The sequence below is a fragment of the Oncorhynchus gorbuscha genome, linkage group LG16, assembly GCF_021184085.1.
Source record: "Oncorhynchus gorbuscha isolate QuinsamMale2020 ecotype Even-year linkage group LG16, OgorEven_v1.0, whole genome shotgun sequence".
Lineage (NCBI taxonomy): Eukaryota > Metazoa > Chordata > Actinopteri > Salmoniformes > Salmonidae > Oncorhynchus > Oncorhynchus gorbuscha.
The window spans coordinates 7824599-7840990 of NC_060188.1; the positions used below are offsets into that span (position 1 = coordinate 7824599).

At 41.7% G+C, this 16392-nt stretch overlaps 1 protein-coding gene and 1 long non-coding RNA gene across 5 annotated transcripts in view; one reads left to right on the top strand and one right to left on the bottom strand.

The window, feature by feature from the left end:
* The window catches only part of cep112 (centrosomal protein 112), a 263230-nt gene that overhangs the window by 241975 nt on the left and 4863 nt on the right, over positions 1 to 16392 (bottom strand). For 3 of the 4 annotated variants that reach the window (XM_046306159.1, XM_046306155.1, XM_046306156.1), the window contains 3 exons: positions 8153 to 8258; positions 7846 to 8036; positions 7461 to 7624 (listed from right to left, as the gene is read on the bottom strand). In XM_046306159.1, coding sequence (XP_046162115.1) covers positions 7461 to 7624; positions 7846 to 8036; positions 8153 to 8258 — 461 coding nt within the window. Of the gene's footprint in view, positions 1 to 7460; positions 7625 to 7845; positions 8037 to 8152; positions 8259 to 8863; positions 8917 to 16392 lie in introns of those variants that run through there. The other variant, XM_046306157.1, reaches the window with a different exon arrangement.
* Positions 13065 to 16392, top strand: part of LOC124000054 — a 79558-nt gene continuing 76230 nt past the window's right edge. The window contains exon 1 of the long non-coding RNA XR_006832538.1: positions 13065 to 13390. This is a non-coding gene — a long non-coding RNA (uncharacterized LOC124000054). The remainder of the gene's footprint in view (positions 13391 to 16392) is intronic.

Genomic DNA, 16392 nt, shown 5'->3' on the forward strand with positions numbered 1-16392 from the left:
CCAAATATTAATGTTGTAGCTCTTATCGCGGGACTGTATGAAATCACCTCCCCAGTCAGCCTATTTTGTGTACTAACATTCATATTGTACTGTACAGCTTTACATAAGGTTTGGGGATCAATGAATTGGGGTATTTACAATGACGGCCTAACCCGGCAAAACCCGGACAACACTGAGCCAATTGTGCGCCGCCCTATGGGACTCCCAATCACGGCCGGATGTAATACAGGCCGTATTCGAACCAGGGACTGTAGTGACGCCTCTTGCACTGAGATGCAGTGCCTTAGACTGCTGCGTCCATGTGTGTGTGTTAACTATTTAACTGTACTAGAATGCTTAAAATGTAAAATATCGGTTATTGGTATAATTTTTTGGGCAAGAAAATATTGGATATCAGTATCGGCAAAAAATGTAATATCGGTGCATCACTAATGGGAACCTCTGCTGATGCTGACAGAATCAGAGCACTGAGGGCAGTGTAAAAGTGTTTCCCAAATCCAGTCCTCCAGTACCCCCAACAGCACACTTTTTTGAGGTAGCCCCGGACAAAAAAGCATGATTTAACTTGTTAAGGGATTGATGATTAGTTGACCAGTAGAATCAGGTGTGTTTGTCCAGGGCCACAACAAAAACATGTACTGTTGGGGGTACTTAACGACCAGAGTTGGGAATCACTGCACTAGGACACGTCCTAGCAAAACTATTTTTCTTCCAACACAACCAAGAGAGAACAGACAACAATGGGAACTTCTGCTACTGATTCTGACAAGCTATGCTTCATTAATTAGTATTACCAGCTAATTAAGCATATACACTGGAGGCAATTACACCGGCTTAACAATGACTGAATAAATCTGCACAATTAGGGAAGGGTGGAGACGATCGGCGAAAGAACAACCAGTACTGTACCGAGGTATGCGATGAAAACATCCAATTATTTCTCTAGGGCACTTTTAACTACAGTCATTTAGGCCTATATATTCGCTTTGTTGTTTTCCTCATGTCCTTAACACTCCAGAGTTCTATGAAGTACTTTTCTGTCACAAGAGACTGACAGTTTGACCACAGAAGATCACTTGCCTTTCTGAAGAAAATGTAATGTGAATAAGAGGGCGATAGAGAAGGTGGACCAGTGAAATTCAGCATCAGAGGCAGGAGAGGGCACTCTCTGTGTGTCTACATTCTGTTATTAAGTGAGCGAGACTGAATGATACAAAACTTGTATGTTCTCAATTAGTGTCAGTTGAGGTCAAACTTATCATTGTGAAACTAACGGCGTGCATATTTTGTATCCTTTGTGTGTCTCTCTACCAGCTGTAAAAGCAGCCTACGTGAAGACTAGCAGGCACACTTTCTTCTCCTCAAGTATGCACACACACACACACACACCGGGGGCCAAGCGAGCAGTGCAATGTCAGGCCTCAAAGTCAACAGGTGGATGAGGATAATTGAATCAGATGTGTCTGGAGTCTGAGGCCCAGAGATCAAAGCTGTGCCAGCCAGGCAGGTCGGGGCTAGGGGAGAGAGAGGGGTGTGTGTGTGTGTGTGTGTCTCTGCTGCTGCAGCCAGTCTTATTAAAACAGCCTGACATCTATACGCTTCGTCCATGACCTCCAGGTGCAGGAGCCAGAGGCCCTAGGTCTCACCCTCAGGCACCCCAAGGAAGGCAGCCAGACCCTGTGGCACAAACAAGACGTGGACCCCTTAACTCAACCACCTGGAGGCAAGGTCAACGAACAGACTCTGGCCTTACAGGGAAAGACCCGAGGCGGATAAACAGGTCATTTATAAAAGCTGTTTGATGTCTGATGCTGCAAGGACAATGTTATTGTCACACTTGGTGAGGGGGATGGAGAGGGAGAGGTTAGGGGGTCTCATGTGTGGAGCTCAGATGATAGACAGGAGTCAGGGTGAGTAAAACAGAAAGAGGAAAAACAAAGAGAGAGAAACAGAAGGGATTTACATATAGGGGTTAACAAATATGATGCTAACCACCACCACACATTCATCCTTCCACCTTTGCCTGTTTGCTATGAGGGGAGACAGACCAGAAATTCCCCTCGTCTATAGTAACGAATGCAACACTTCCACACATGCAGAGTCAACATTCGGCTCCCCCAACACATACACACACTTCGTCTCTCTCCCCCTTCTCTCAGAGCTCTCCAAGGAATGCCAAAGACAACAACGTGTCAAGACAATCATGGCGTGTTTAAGGCCTGATCCATAAGTGAAATGCAAGTACCAGGAGTCGGCAGGTAGGCTTCACACCAGGGCCTCTGAGGATGATCTCTTAACCTGAATCAGCTTGCTACCCCCATTCCTTTCACAGACACAACTAGACTTTATCCGTTGAGAACAGAGAGAACCATCACGGACGACATCACCGGTTCTGCCGGTGAGTAACGCCATCTTGTGGCCAAATCTGGAACTTACTCACTCCAGCCAAACATGGTGTCTCTCCTAGCCAGTTAAAAACAGAGTTTCTAAACCTAGAGGCCCAACAACAGGATACTTCCGAGATTTTAGGAAGATGTTCCTAATGTTTTGTATACTCAGTGTAGAACAGGATTGCCAGATATAGAACAGGATTGCTAATACAGTCTAACCTGCAAGCACCCCAAAGTTAAATGACTACTTGACCTATCACCCCATTGCCTGATTAATGGCATGAGGCAGAGATCAAAAGATCATACATCACAAGGAGTCAAATTAGGTCCCTAGAGTTTTATCTAAATGGGAGCGACACATTAAAGAGCATGTGTACTAAGTCATTTTCTCCATGAGGCCTTCAACCTGTGATCTATACGCTCTTTAAATGCTCTTATCCCAATCAGACACTATTCAGACAAAATCAAATCCAGCTCTTCAATACAACCAGTGTACTTAGGCTAACTGAGGTTACCGTTAAACATGCTTGTGTAACTGGTCAGACTTGTGACAAGGACATCTCGTACGTCATGCCAACAACTTTTCACAATCAAACGTACGTGTATCTTTAAAGTGACTATACACATAAGCCCCACAAACAGAACCATCATGAATCTATCTGACCTGAATGGTTCTTTGGCTCAAGATGCCACTGAATTTTCCACTGCAAGCAACTAGTCGTTCCTATCAACACATGTTTAATGACATTTTCCAAGAACCACTCACCACTGTCCCAGATAAAAAAAAGTAGATTCAAAGCATTTACAGGTCCCTCCCTCCCTCATTGAATTGGGACTACCCATTGGGCACAATGGATAGGCCCAACGTCTAGTTTTGATTTGCATTTGGTTGAGTTATCAACTAATGTGAAATCAACCAAAAATGTAACCATGTCATTGGATTTAGGTTAAAAGTTAGGTGAAGGCCTCCAGAGTGGCACTGCATTGCAGACTTGCGGCGTCATCACAGCCTGGGCTTAAATCCCATAGGGCGGCGTCCCATAGGGCAGCGCACAATTGGTCCAGCATCATCCAGGTTAGGGGAGGGTAGGGCTGGGGGCTTTACTTGGCTCATCGCGCTCTAGTGACTCCTTGTGGCGGGCCGGGCGCCTGCAAGCTGACTTCGGTTGTCAGTTGAAAGGTGTTTCCTCCGACACATTGGTGCAGCTGGCTTCCGGGTTAAGCGGACTGGTGTTAAGAAGTGCGGCTTGGCGGGACATGTTTCGGAGGACCCATGACTCGACCTTCGTCTCTCTCGTGCACGTTGGGGATTTGCAGTGATGAGACAAGATCGTAATCACGAAATTGTGCAGAAAAAAATACTAAATTCTCTTATGTTGATGACTTTTTGCAAATCCAATCATTTTTCCACATTGATTTTATTTTGTTTAATTACATGGAAACAATGTTTTTGCAGTGGGTAGCAGCCTAGTAAAGAGATTGGCTAAAGGGCTCCAAATTAATGCTTGTCCTCTTGTCCGGAACAAGTTAATATACAGTGCCTTGCGAAAGTATTCGGCCCCCTTGAACTTTGCGACCTTTTGCCACATTTCAGGCTTCAAACATAAAGATATAAAACTGTATTTTTTTGTGAAGAATCAACAACAAGTGGGACATAATCATGAAGTGGAACGACATTTATTGGATATTTCAAACGTTTTTAACAAATCAAAAACTGAAAAATTGGGCGAGCAAAATTATTCAGCCCCCTTAAGTTAATACTTTGTAGCGCCACCTTTTGCTGCGATTACAGCTGTAAGTCGCTTGGGGTATGTCTCTATCAGTTTTGCACATCGAGAGACTGAATTTTTTTCCCATTCCTCCTTGCAAAACAGGTCGAGCTCAGTGAGGTTGGATGGAGAGCATTTGTGAACAGCAGTTTTCAGTTCTTTCCACAGATTCTCGATTGGATTCAGGTCTGGACTTTGACTTGGCCATTCTAACACCTGGATATGTTTATTTTTGAACCATTCCATTGTAGATTTTGCTTTATGTTTTGGATCATTGTCTTGTTGGAAGACAAATCTCCGTCCCAGTCTCAGGTCTTTTGCAGACTCCATCAGGTTTTCTTCCAGAATGGTCCTGTATTTAGCTCCATCCATCTTCCCATCAATTTTAACCATCTTCCCTGTCCCTGCTGAAGAAAAGCAGGCCCAAACCATGATGCTGCCACCACCATGTTTGACAGTGGGGATGGTGTGTTCAGAGTGATGAGCTGTGTTGCTTTTACACCAAACATAACGTTTTGCATTGTTTCCAAAAAGTTCAATTTTGATTTCATCTGACCAGAGCACCTTCTTCCACATGTTTGGTGTGTCTCCCAGGTAGCTTGTGGCAAACTTTAAACAACACTTTTTATGGATATCTTTAAGAAATGGCTTTCTTCTTGCCACTCTTCCATAAAGGCCAGATTTGTGCAATATACGACTGATTGTTGTCCTATGGACAGAGTCTCCCACCTCAGCTGTAGATCTCTGCAGTTCATCCAGAGTGATCATGGGCCTCTTGGCTGCATCTCTGATCAGTCTTCTCCTTGTATGAGATGAAAGTTTAGAGGGACGGCCAGGTCTTGGTAGATTTGCAGTGGTCTGATACTCCTTCCATTTCAATATTATCGCTTGCACAGTGCTCCTTGGGATGTTTAAAGCTTGGGAAATATTTTTGTATCCAAATCCGGCTTTAAACTTCTTCACAACATTATCTCGGACCTGCCTGGTGTGTTCCTTGTTCTTCATGATGCTCTCTGCGCTTTTAACGGACCTCTGAGACTATCACAGTGCAGGTGCATTTATACGGAGACTTGATTACACACAGGTGGATTGTATTTATCATCATTAGTCATTTAGGTCAACATTGGATCATTCAGAGATCCTCACTGAACTTCTGGAGAGAGTTTGCTGCACTGACAGTAAAGGGGCTGAATAATTTTGCACGCCCAATTTTTCAGTTTTTGATTTGTTAAAAAAAGTTTGAAATATCCAATAAATGTCGTTCCACTTCATGATTGTGTCCCACTTGTTGTTGATTCTTCACAAAAAAATACAGTTTTATATCTTTATGTTTGAAGCCTGAAATGTGGCAAAAGGTTGCAAAGTTCAAGGGGGCTGAATACTTTCGCAAGGCACTGTATATATATATATATTTAAGACAAGAAGAATAAGCTATAGATTTAAGTTGTCCGAATGGAAACAAAAAAATGTATCACAAAAATCACAATATCAAACAAATACAACGATCAGAATTGGATCAGAGGCTAACATTGGAAAAATATTAAAATATATTTTCATGTACATAAATAAAAAAAGCCTAGACATCATAGTGTATGTGATATGCATATTGGCTACAGCCTCATGTCCAAACCAACGCTGACATGAGGGAGGAAGCAGACAATGTTGCCAAACTGTAATGAGACTTTTAATTACATAAATATAGGCTAAACACCAGTCATGTTAGACAAAAAATAATGAAGGATAATTAACATCAATGTCTATAAGCTTGATTCTGTCGACATGCTGGAGGAACAGTTCGTTCAGATGAAATGGTCACACGACGGAGAGTGAAGGAAAGGGAAAGAAGGACCGTGCCTGTTGAGCACCGCACATCCCCCATCTTTAATCTAAGAGGAGGTGGTTAGCATTTGGAAACTATTTAACAATAAACTTAAATTGTTTAAAACCTAGATGTTTTATGTCATCTTATGAAGTGAGTCTTACCTTGTTTTAAAGTAGCCTAGATAAAATACAACAATAGAAATGATGAGGGAATTACTTCATAAACACTTAATACGCCATTGAAAACAGCATTTTTCTCATGTTCTATTGGTTTTCAAATCAACATTATTTTACTGTCCAGCAGCCAAAGGAATAATTCTAGTCACTTTAGTAACCCATGCTAATTAGATCTCTCCTTTCCTAATCTGTGTCACATGAAACCACTCGCGCATCTGTGTGCTTTTGAGAACAGTGTTTCCCTGCCAATTGCATTTAGGAACATTTGCCCCTAGCTTACAGCCAAGTGTGCATTTTTAAGCTTATAATGTGAAGAAATAAAACGTTATCAACATTTTAGGGTAAACAGACTGATCTGATGCATCAGGCCTCATTGCTTTTCTTTCATGTGCAGCGGTTGCAAATAATTGTTGAATTCAAATGTTCTGCTGACAAGTCCACAACAATTAGCCACTTTTTTTTCAGACTACTTTTAAGAACCTAGAAACAGGAAGTCTAGGAACCATGCAGTAGCCTATACAAAAATACAAGTGTCCTCTGTCCATATCTGATTGCCCAGAGGGTGAGGTGGTCTATTCCAGAATAAACACTTTTGCCCAGAGGGTGAGGTGGTCTATTCCAGAATAAACACTTTTGCCCAGAGGGTGAGGTGGTCTATTCCAGAATAAACACTTTTGCCCAGAGGGTGAGGTGGTCTATTCCAGAATAAACACTTTTGCCCAGAGGGTGAGGTGGTCTATTCCAGAATAAACACTTTTGCCCAGAGGGTGAGGTGGTCTATTCCAGAATAAACACTTTTGCCCAGAGGGTGAGGTGGTCTATTCCAGATTAAACACTTTTGCCCAGAGGGTGAGGTGGTCTATTCCAGAATAAACACTTTTGCCCAGAGGGTGAGGTGGTCTATTCCAGAATAAACACTTTTGCCCAGAGGGTGAGGTGGTCTATTCCAGAATAAACACTTTTGCCCAGAGGGTGAGGTGGTCTATTCCAGAATAAACACTTTTGCCCAGAGGGTGAGGTGGTCTATTCCAGAATAAACACTTTTGCCCAGAGGGTGAGGTGGTCTATTCCAGAATAAACACTTTTGCCCAGAGGGTGAGGTGGTCTATTCCAGAATAAACACTTTTGCCCAGAGGGTGAGGTGGTCTATTCCAGAATAAACACTTTTGCCCAGAGGGTGAGGTGGTCTATTCCAGAATAAATACTTGTGTGTGTTTGAATTCAGCAGACGTCTACTGTGGCTGGCAGGCATAGCAGTTGAGTGTGTAGCTTAAGCTCTAGTCTATGCCAGGGAATAACCTACCTGTCTGTGTTAGAGTAGGCTGTGGAAGAGGACCTGGCCCTCTCTCTGAGCAGGCTGTCCCAGGAGTCGTCACCCTGGCCTAGCTCTCCCGTTACCCAGTCAGGCAGGCCTGCAGTACTCTGCTCCAGGCCCCGGCCACATAGAGGCTCGTCAAAGTAGATGGACTAGCAATGAGAAAAGGGGCAGAGCTGAGCCATCTAAAACAGTCAAAAACATATAACATGCAGTCTACAAAGTACTATAAAATGGAATATCATGAATTAAACAAATAAACAAACATAAGCAACATGGGCAGTCTACTAGCAGTATAGAGCAGAAAGTTACTATTTATAGTAGCTTACATCATCAGCGCACTTTAGTACTATACCGAGGATTGTTTGTTTACCATATATGTTGGTAGAGTCTTGAGACTGCCTGACTCTGGCTTGTGGCTGAAAGGGCCCTCCAGGACACCTCTTCTGAGCATGTGCAGGAGCAGGCGGGCGTACATGTTGCGGTTCTTGCGTCCCATCAGGCCCGAGCCGGATACACCTGGGTCACACAGCTTCTTGATCCACAGGGCACACAGCTGGCGCTCTGAGGTCAAATAGGGAGCAAGAAATTACAATCAATGCATTACTAATATATATGACAATTACAATTTATAGAACACTTGCTTTTTAGTAATACAACTCATTTTACTGTAGGCCTACCTGTCTTGTGGGGGAGTTTTAGGACATATGGTTTCATGTCAACCAGGTGATGGTCAAACTCTGAGTCCAGTTTCTCCCATGTCTCTTCTTGTTTGTTCATAATGTCCTGCACATTGGGAATAACACATTTAACGTGTTACTTTCGATTGGTTACTGTGTTTACATGCAAACGTGTCCACTCCGCCCCTCAGAGCACATTTTAGCTATTGCTTCACAAAAACCATGCGCAACTAAACTACTTCAGAACTAGAGGTTTCAATACAAATGTAGCAAGTCTTTGCTGTTACTGTCATCAATTCGGCATCCCTGCATAGAACTAACGTTGGGAGAGTTAGCTACACACAGACTGAGCCACCAAGCTCAGCTGGCTAATAACAACTGAACCGTTGCTAGACACTTCGACTAGCATCGAGAAGGTGAGGACGGCATATCTATCCTACTAGCTATCTCTCACAACTGAATCTGACATATAGTCAGTTTGCCAATAATGGTGCAGTTAGCTACAGTAGCAATCTGGCTAGCATCAGTTATGTTGCTAACAGTAGTTCAAGCAGCACATCAAAACGACAAAACAAAGTGGCCCGCGCACTTAGTATTCACTTCTAATTTGTATAAATGTTACTCGTTAGTTAGATAATTACGATATATTACACTTCCAGCTAACATTGTGCGATAATACTGGAAAAATTAGAGTTATTGGCTTATTATTACCAGCTTCTGCAGATCTAAACGGTTCAAACTTCTGCTACACAGACTGCGTCCTACGTCACATCCTTTTTCCGTAAACAGAAAACGGGAGCGTCCTTGTTGTCATAGAAACTGTCAAACTGATGAAACGAGTGCTCATGCTGTCATTTCCAAAATTGTACCCTTTCTGTGCATTTGCAAGATGTTGCATTGAGTATAGAGTTAAATAGTTGTACATAATTCTGTGATGCAGACCTGCGTTTACTATGCACAGTTCTGTTTGGTTCTAGGTTAAATAAAATACAAACAATAATAATAATTGGAAACCAGCAGTCTAGACTAGGCCCATTTGTAAATAGTTTCAAATATAACTATTTACAGGATTTTTAAAATATATTTTTAAATGCTTTCAAATACTAAAAAGTCGATTCGGCCACATTGTTTTAAAATACTGAATGACAAAAAAATAAGTATTTAAAATGTATGCCTATTTGAACCCAGGTCTGCTGTGATGTTACTTTCGACTAGTTACTGTATGTTTACATGCAAACATGTACACTCCACCCCCCAGAGTACATTTTAGCATTTTCAAAAATTCCACATAACATTCTACACTATACATAAAGTCAGCAAAAACAATAAACGTCCTCTCACTGTCATCTGCGTTTATCTTCAGCAAACTTAACATGTATAAATACAGTGCCTTGCGAAAGTATTCCGCCCCCCTTGAACTTTGCAACCTTTTGCCACATTTCATGCTTCAAACATAAAGATATAAAACTGTATTTTTTTTGTGAAGAATCAACAAGTGGGACACAATCATGAAGTGGAACGACATTTATTCAATATTTCAAACTTTTTTAACAAATCAAAAACTGAAAAAATGGGCGTGCAAAATTATTCAGCCCCCTTAAGTTAATACTTTGTAGCGCCACCTTTTGCTGCGATTACAGCTGTATGTCGCTTGGGGTATGTCTCTATCAGTTTTGCACATCGAGAGACTGAAATTTTTTCCCATTCCTCCTTCCAAAAACAGCTCGAGCTCAGTGAGGTTGGATGGAGAGCGTTTGTGAACAGCAGTTTTCAGTTCTTTCCACAGATTCTCGATTGGATTCAGGTCTGGACTTTGACTTGGCCATTCTAACAACTGGATATATTTATTTTTGAACCATTCCATTGTAGATTTGTTAAAAAAGTTTGAAATATCCAATAAATGTCGTTCCACTTCATGATTGTGTCCCACTTGTTGTTGATTCTTCACAAAAAAATACAGTTTTATATCTTTATGTTTGAAGCCTGAAATGTGGCAAAAGGTCGCAAAGTTCAAGGGGGGCCGAATACTTTCGCAAGGCACTGTATTTGTATGAACATAAGATTCAACAACTGAGACATAAACTGAACAAGTTCCACAGACATGTGACGAACAGAAATTGAATAATGTGTCCCTAAACAAAGGAGGGGTCAAAATCAAAGGTAACAGTCAGTATCTGGTGTGGCCACCAGCTGCATTAAGTACTGCAGTGCCTCTCCTCCTCATGGACTGCACCAGATTTGCCAGTTCTTGCTGTGAGATGTTACCCCACTCTCCCACCAAGGCACCTGTAAGTTGCCGGACATTTCTGGGGGGAATGGCCCTAGCCCTCACCCTCCGATCCAACAGGTCCCAGTCGTGCTCAATGGGATTGAGATCCAGGCTCTTCGCTGGCCATGGCAGAACAGTGACATTCCTGTCTTGCAGGAAATCACGCACAGAGCGAGCAGTATGGCTGGTGGCATTGTCATGCTGGAGGGTCATGTCAGGATGATACTGCAGGAGGGATACCACATGAGGGAGGAGGATGTCTTCCCTGTAACGCACAGCGTTGAGATTGCCTGTAATGACAACAAGCTCAGTCCGATGATGCTGTGACACACTGCCCCAGACCATGACGGACCCTCCTCCTCCGAATCGATCCCGCTCCAGAGTACAAACCTCGGTGTAACGCTCATTCCGTTGACGATAAACATGAATCCGACCATCACCCCTGGTGAGACAAAACCGCGACTCGTCAGTGAGGAGCACTTTTTGCTAGTCCTGTCTGGTCCAGCGACAGTGGGTTTGTGCCCATAGGCAATGTCGTTGCCGGTGATGTCTGGTGAGGACCTGCCTTACAACAGGCCTACAAGCCCTCAGTCCAGCCTCTCTCAGCCTATTGTGGACAGTCTGAGCACTGATGGAGAGATTGTGTGTTCCTGGTGTAACTCGGGCATTTGTTGTTGCCATCCTGTACCTGTCCCGCAGGTGTGATGTTCGGATGTACCGATCCTGTGCAGGTGTTGTTACACGTGGTCTGCCACTGCGAGGACGATCAGCTGTCCCCCTGTAGCACTGTCTTAGGAGTCTCAAAGTACAGACATTGCAATTCATTGCCCTGGCCACATCTGCTGTCCTCATGCCTCCTTTTGCAGCATGCCTAAGCCACATTCACGCAAATGAGTAAGGACCTGGGCACCTTTCTTTTGGTGTTTTTCAGAGTCAGTAGAAAGGCCTCTTTAGTGTCCTAAGTGTTCATAACTGACCTTAATTGCCTACCGTGTGTAAGCTGTTAGTGTTTTAATGACTGTTCCACAGGTGCATGTTCATTAATTGTTTATGGTTCATTGAACAAGCATGGGAAACAGTGTTTAAACCCTTTACAATGAAGATCTGTGAAGAGTTATTTTAGGATTTTTAAGAATTATCTTTGAAAGACAGGGTCCTGAAAAAGGTTTATTTTTTTTGTTGAGTTTACATGGTAAACCAAAATCATGATATTAATAGCATATTGTCTTTTTTATTTTTGTAATGGAAATGTTTAGGCCTATTATCAATATCATTAATTTGGTGTACTATTTATAGGGCTAGCTGGTTTGGTTTGCGAAAGTGATTGAACGTGTTTTTTCAGCAAGCAATGCCATTCTTTATTTTACATTTACATTTAAGTCATTTAGCAGACGCTCTTATCCAGAGCGACTTACAAATTGGTGCATTCACCTTATGACATCCAGTGGGACAGTCACTTATTCATTAGGGTCGTTCAAATAAAGGAGTTTATTTTGTATGCCTTTGATATTGTAAGTAGAAATTGGGCACCAATAATTAATTTGTTATATTCAATGAATATAGACCACATTGGATCAAATGTTTTATATGAATAAACACTTGCTAAAAACTCAGCATTATGTCATCCCTCTGACTTCCAGGAAGGTTCTTAACCCACTTAACCCAACGTTTCTCCAAGTTTTCACATCATTATAAAGCCCTAGTTGCTTTGATAAAGTCATTCCTGAAGAGTATTTATTCCATGTGATTAATGATTCATTTTAAAGTTTAAAAAATAATTCCCTCATTTTAGTGTCAACCCTGTTATGTAACCTGAACTCTTGTTTTAATATGGTAAAACTATTCCCTTTTAAATATTTGTTTTCAAAATAAACATGTCACATCTGATAGTCAAATCATAATGTAAAAGCAGGTGGGTTGGTTCTACTCTTTTTGGCCATTTTCTGGTGTTTTGTAGTGGAAAACTGGGTGAGTTGAGAACATGTAAACTCTGTTACCCATAGATAGACAGGCTAGAAACTTTTTAACAATTTCATTTTCTTGTGTGAAGCTTGCATTCAAGTGCACCTCCCTCTTGCACACAACAAGCTTCCAATTCCCCGTCACAATGGGATTCATGGCTGATTTAAAATGTTATGGTCAAACCTATTACTTTATTTGGCACTTAATTAGGTTCTTACTTTAGTCTTTTTTTACCTCTTGAGATGGGAAAAGTTTTTACAAATTATTGAACATGTGCTCTTTATGGCAGAATGTTACAATGAGGTGTAATCCAAAGATTTTTTTCACCGAATCGCACATTTTAAAAGGCACCGAATTGGTGGAACGACCTAGAAATCGATGTGGCGAGGCAAGGTCACGCAGCCTGCTCACGATGAAAATAAAGAAAGTGGTCTGTGCAGCAGAGGTAGAATTTGGAAACAAAGGTTGAACTGGGATTGTCCCAGGTACAAACATATTTGTTACCAGAAATTATATAGGTCTCTGAGCTAGCCTAAATACAGATTATTTCCTGAGAATAGCCTACCGCTGTAGTAATAAACTTCATCCACATGATGGCAATGCTGACTTGCAATTTCCAACAGCTGCAGTTCAACACTGGATATCATATTATTGACGTCACTTAGAATGAAAAAGAAGCGCTCAGCGGTGGCTCTAGCAAAAGGGAAACCCGCTGTCCAGTGGCTATTTCGCAGTTGCGGTAGCCTATAGTATTTTAGTGAGCGTGTAGAAATACAAGTGAAGATACCTTGGAGTAAAACTGAACCGTACGACCGTGTAGCCTACTTTTTTTCTGCAATGGCTGATCATCATCTTTTACATTATAGCGACTCAGCTGCGGTTGGGAACCGTTTCGCCCGCAAAGGTGCTCTGCGGCAGAAAAACGTGCATGAAGTCAAAAATCACAAATTTACTGCCAGGTTTTTCAAGCAACCGACATTCTGCAGTCATTGCACAGACTTCATATGGTAAGCATCAATGCTCTTGCGCACCCGTCATTGTGTGAAAGGGGAGAGGAAAAGTTAGTGCGCTCTCGTCATTCCGGTCGTGTTAGTGTATTTCCTTGTTTACCCTATTTGTTGTTTTGAATTATGCAAAATAGTTGCCTTATGTAAAGTGGTAAATGGTTTTGAGGCACTGCTATTAGACCTATAATTAGCCTATTGGGCGCTTATCCTAATCAAAATGTATAATTTATTAATTCAAATGATACCTTCTGTTATTAAATTAATTGGATGTAATAGTTATAAACGTTCAATAAATTCCATGATGCGAACAGTTAATTTCACATGTGCTATTCTCGTAAAATCATATGAAGCTCGCCATTCACCTTCCAAAAACACTCTTCTGCGCGCTGATTGGCAACTAGAACTCAGCTATAGAACTCTGTGCTCCCGAATTAGGTATGGATTTAAAACGTTTTTCTTTATTTAACTCGGCAAGTCAGTTAAGAACACATTTTATTTACAATGACGGCCTAGGAACAGTAGGTTAACTGCTTTGTTCAGGGGCAGAACGAAAGATTTTTACCATGTCAGATCGGGGATTCGATCAAGCAACCTTTACTGGCCCAAAGCTCTAACCACTAGGCTAACTGATGTTAATGTGCAAATTGTTTTCCAACCAGGCCATACTAAACTCGCCCCACAATTACTCATCTTGCCAAGAATGACACACCCCCTTGATCAGAGGCATACAGTGCCTTGCGAAAGTATTCGGCCCCCTAGAACTTTGCGACCTTTTGCCACATTTCAGGCTTCAAACATAAAGATATAAAACTGTATTTTTTTGTGAATAATCAACAACAAGTGGGACACAATCATGAAGTGGAACGACATTGGATATTTCAAACTTTTTTTAACAAATCAAAAACTGAAAAATTGGGCGTGCAAAATTATTCAGCCCCCTTAAGTTAATACTTTGTAGCGCCACCTTTTGCTGCGATTACAGCTCTAAGTTGCTTGGGGTATGTCTCTATCAGTTTTGCACATCAAGAGACTGACATTTTTTCCCATTCCTCCTTGCAAAACAGCTCGAGCTCAGTGAGGTTGGATGGAGAGCATTTGTGAACAGCAGTTTTCAGTTCTTTCCACAGATTCTCGATTGGATTCAGGTCTGGACTTTGACTTGGCCATTCTAACACCTGGATATGTTTATTTTTGAACCATTCCATTGTAGATTTTGCTTTATGTTTTGGATCATTGTCTTGTTGGAAGACAAATCTCCATCCCAGTCTCAGGTCTTTTGCAGACTCCATCAGGTTCTTCCAGAATGGTCCTGTATTTGGCTCCATCCATCTTCCCATCAATTTTAACCATCTTCCCTGTCCCTGCTGAAGAAAAGCAGGCCCAAACCATGATGCTGCCACCACCATGTTTGACAGTGGGGATGGTGTGGTCAGGGTGATGAGCTGTGTTGCTTTTACGCCAAACATAACGTTTTGCATTGTTGCCAAAAAGTTCAATTTTGGTTTCATCTGACCAGAGCACCTTCTTCCACATGTTTGGTGTGTCTCCCAGGTAGCTTGTGGCAAACTTTAAACAACACTTTTTATGGATATCTTTAAGAAATGGCTTTCTTCTTGCCACTCTTCCATTAAGGCCAGATTTGTGCAATATTCGACTGATTGTTGTCCTATGGACAGAGTCTCCCACCTCAAGCTGTAGATCTCTGCAGTTCATCCAGAGTGATCATGGGCCTCTTGGCTGCATCTCTGATCAGTCTTCTCCTTGTATGAGCTAAAAGTTTGAGGGACGGCCAGGTCTTGGTAGATTTGCAGTGGTCTGATACTCCTTCCATTTAAATATTATCGCTTGCACAGTACTCCTTGGGATGTTTAAAGCTTGGGAAATCTTTTGTATCCAAATCCGGCTTTAAACTTCTTCACAACAGTATCTCGGACCTGCCTGGTGTGTTCCTTGTTCTTCATGATGCTCTCTGCGCTTTCAACGGACCTCTGAGACTATCACAGTGCAGGTGCATTTATACGGAGACGTAATTACACAGGTGGATTGTATTTATCATCATTAGTCATTTAGGTCAACATTGGATCATTCAGAGATCCTCACTGAACTTCTGGAGAGAGTTTGCTGCACTGAAAGTAAAGGGGCTGAATAATTTTGCACGCCCAATTTTTCAGTTTTTGATTTGTTAAAAAAATTTGAAATATCCAATAAATGTCGTTCCACTTCATGATTGTGTCCAACTTGTTGTTGATTCTTCACAAAAAAATACAGTTTTATATCTTTGTGTTTGAAGCCTGAAATGTGGCAAAAGGTCGCAAAGTTCAAGGGGGCCGAATACTTTCGCAAGGCACTGTAATGTCTCAGACATTGTGTTTATTTTGCACTCTAAAACATTCACATTCAGTAGGCTATTAAATTGATCTTTCATGTCTTTTGAAGTCTAATTTCCCTCTTCCACACATCTTGCCATGCTCATGTTTTATAGCCTGGAGAAGTCTGAACTCTCAATCCATTGTACCTGTGCCACAGATCTTTCCATGCTCATGTCTTATAGCCTGGAGAAGTTTGAACTCTCAATCCATTGTACCTGTGCCACAGATCTTTCCATGCTCATGTCTTATAGCCTGGAGAAGTCTGAACTCTCAATCCATTGTACCTGTGCCACAGATCTTTCCATGCTCATGTTTTATAGCCTGGAAACATCTAAACTCCATCTACTGTAAATGAGTACCATCAAATGATATAGCAATAACCCTACTGCTAGCTCTGGTCCTTTACTAGTTGAGGAAAGCACACTACTGCCCCCCTGGACCAGATCTACCCCACTGGGCACAGATGTCAGGTCATCTAATTAGTTTACATTTGGTTAAGATGTCAACATGAATTCAAAACATTTCACATCATTGGATTTAGGTTGTTTTTTTAAATGAACTAAATGCCCTTAAGACTTTTTGCAAATCCAAATTGATTCAATGTTGTCACATTGATGTGTTGAAATGTGTTGA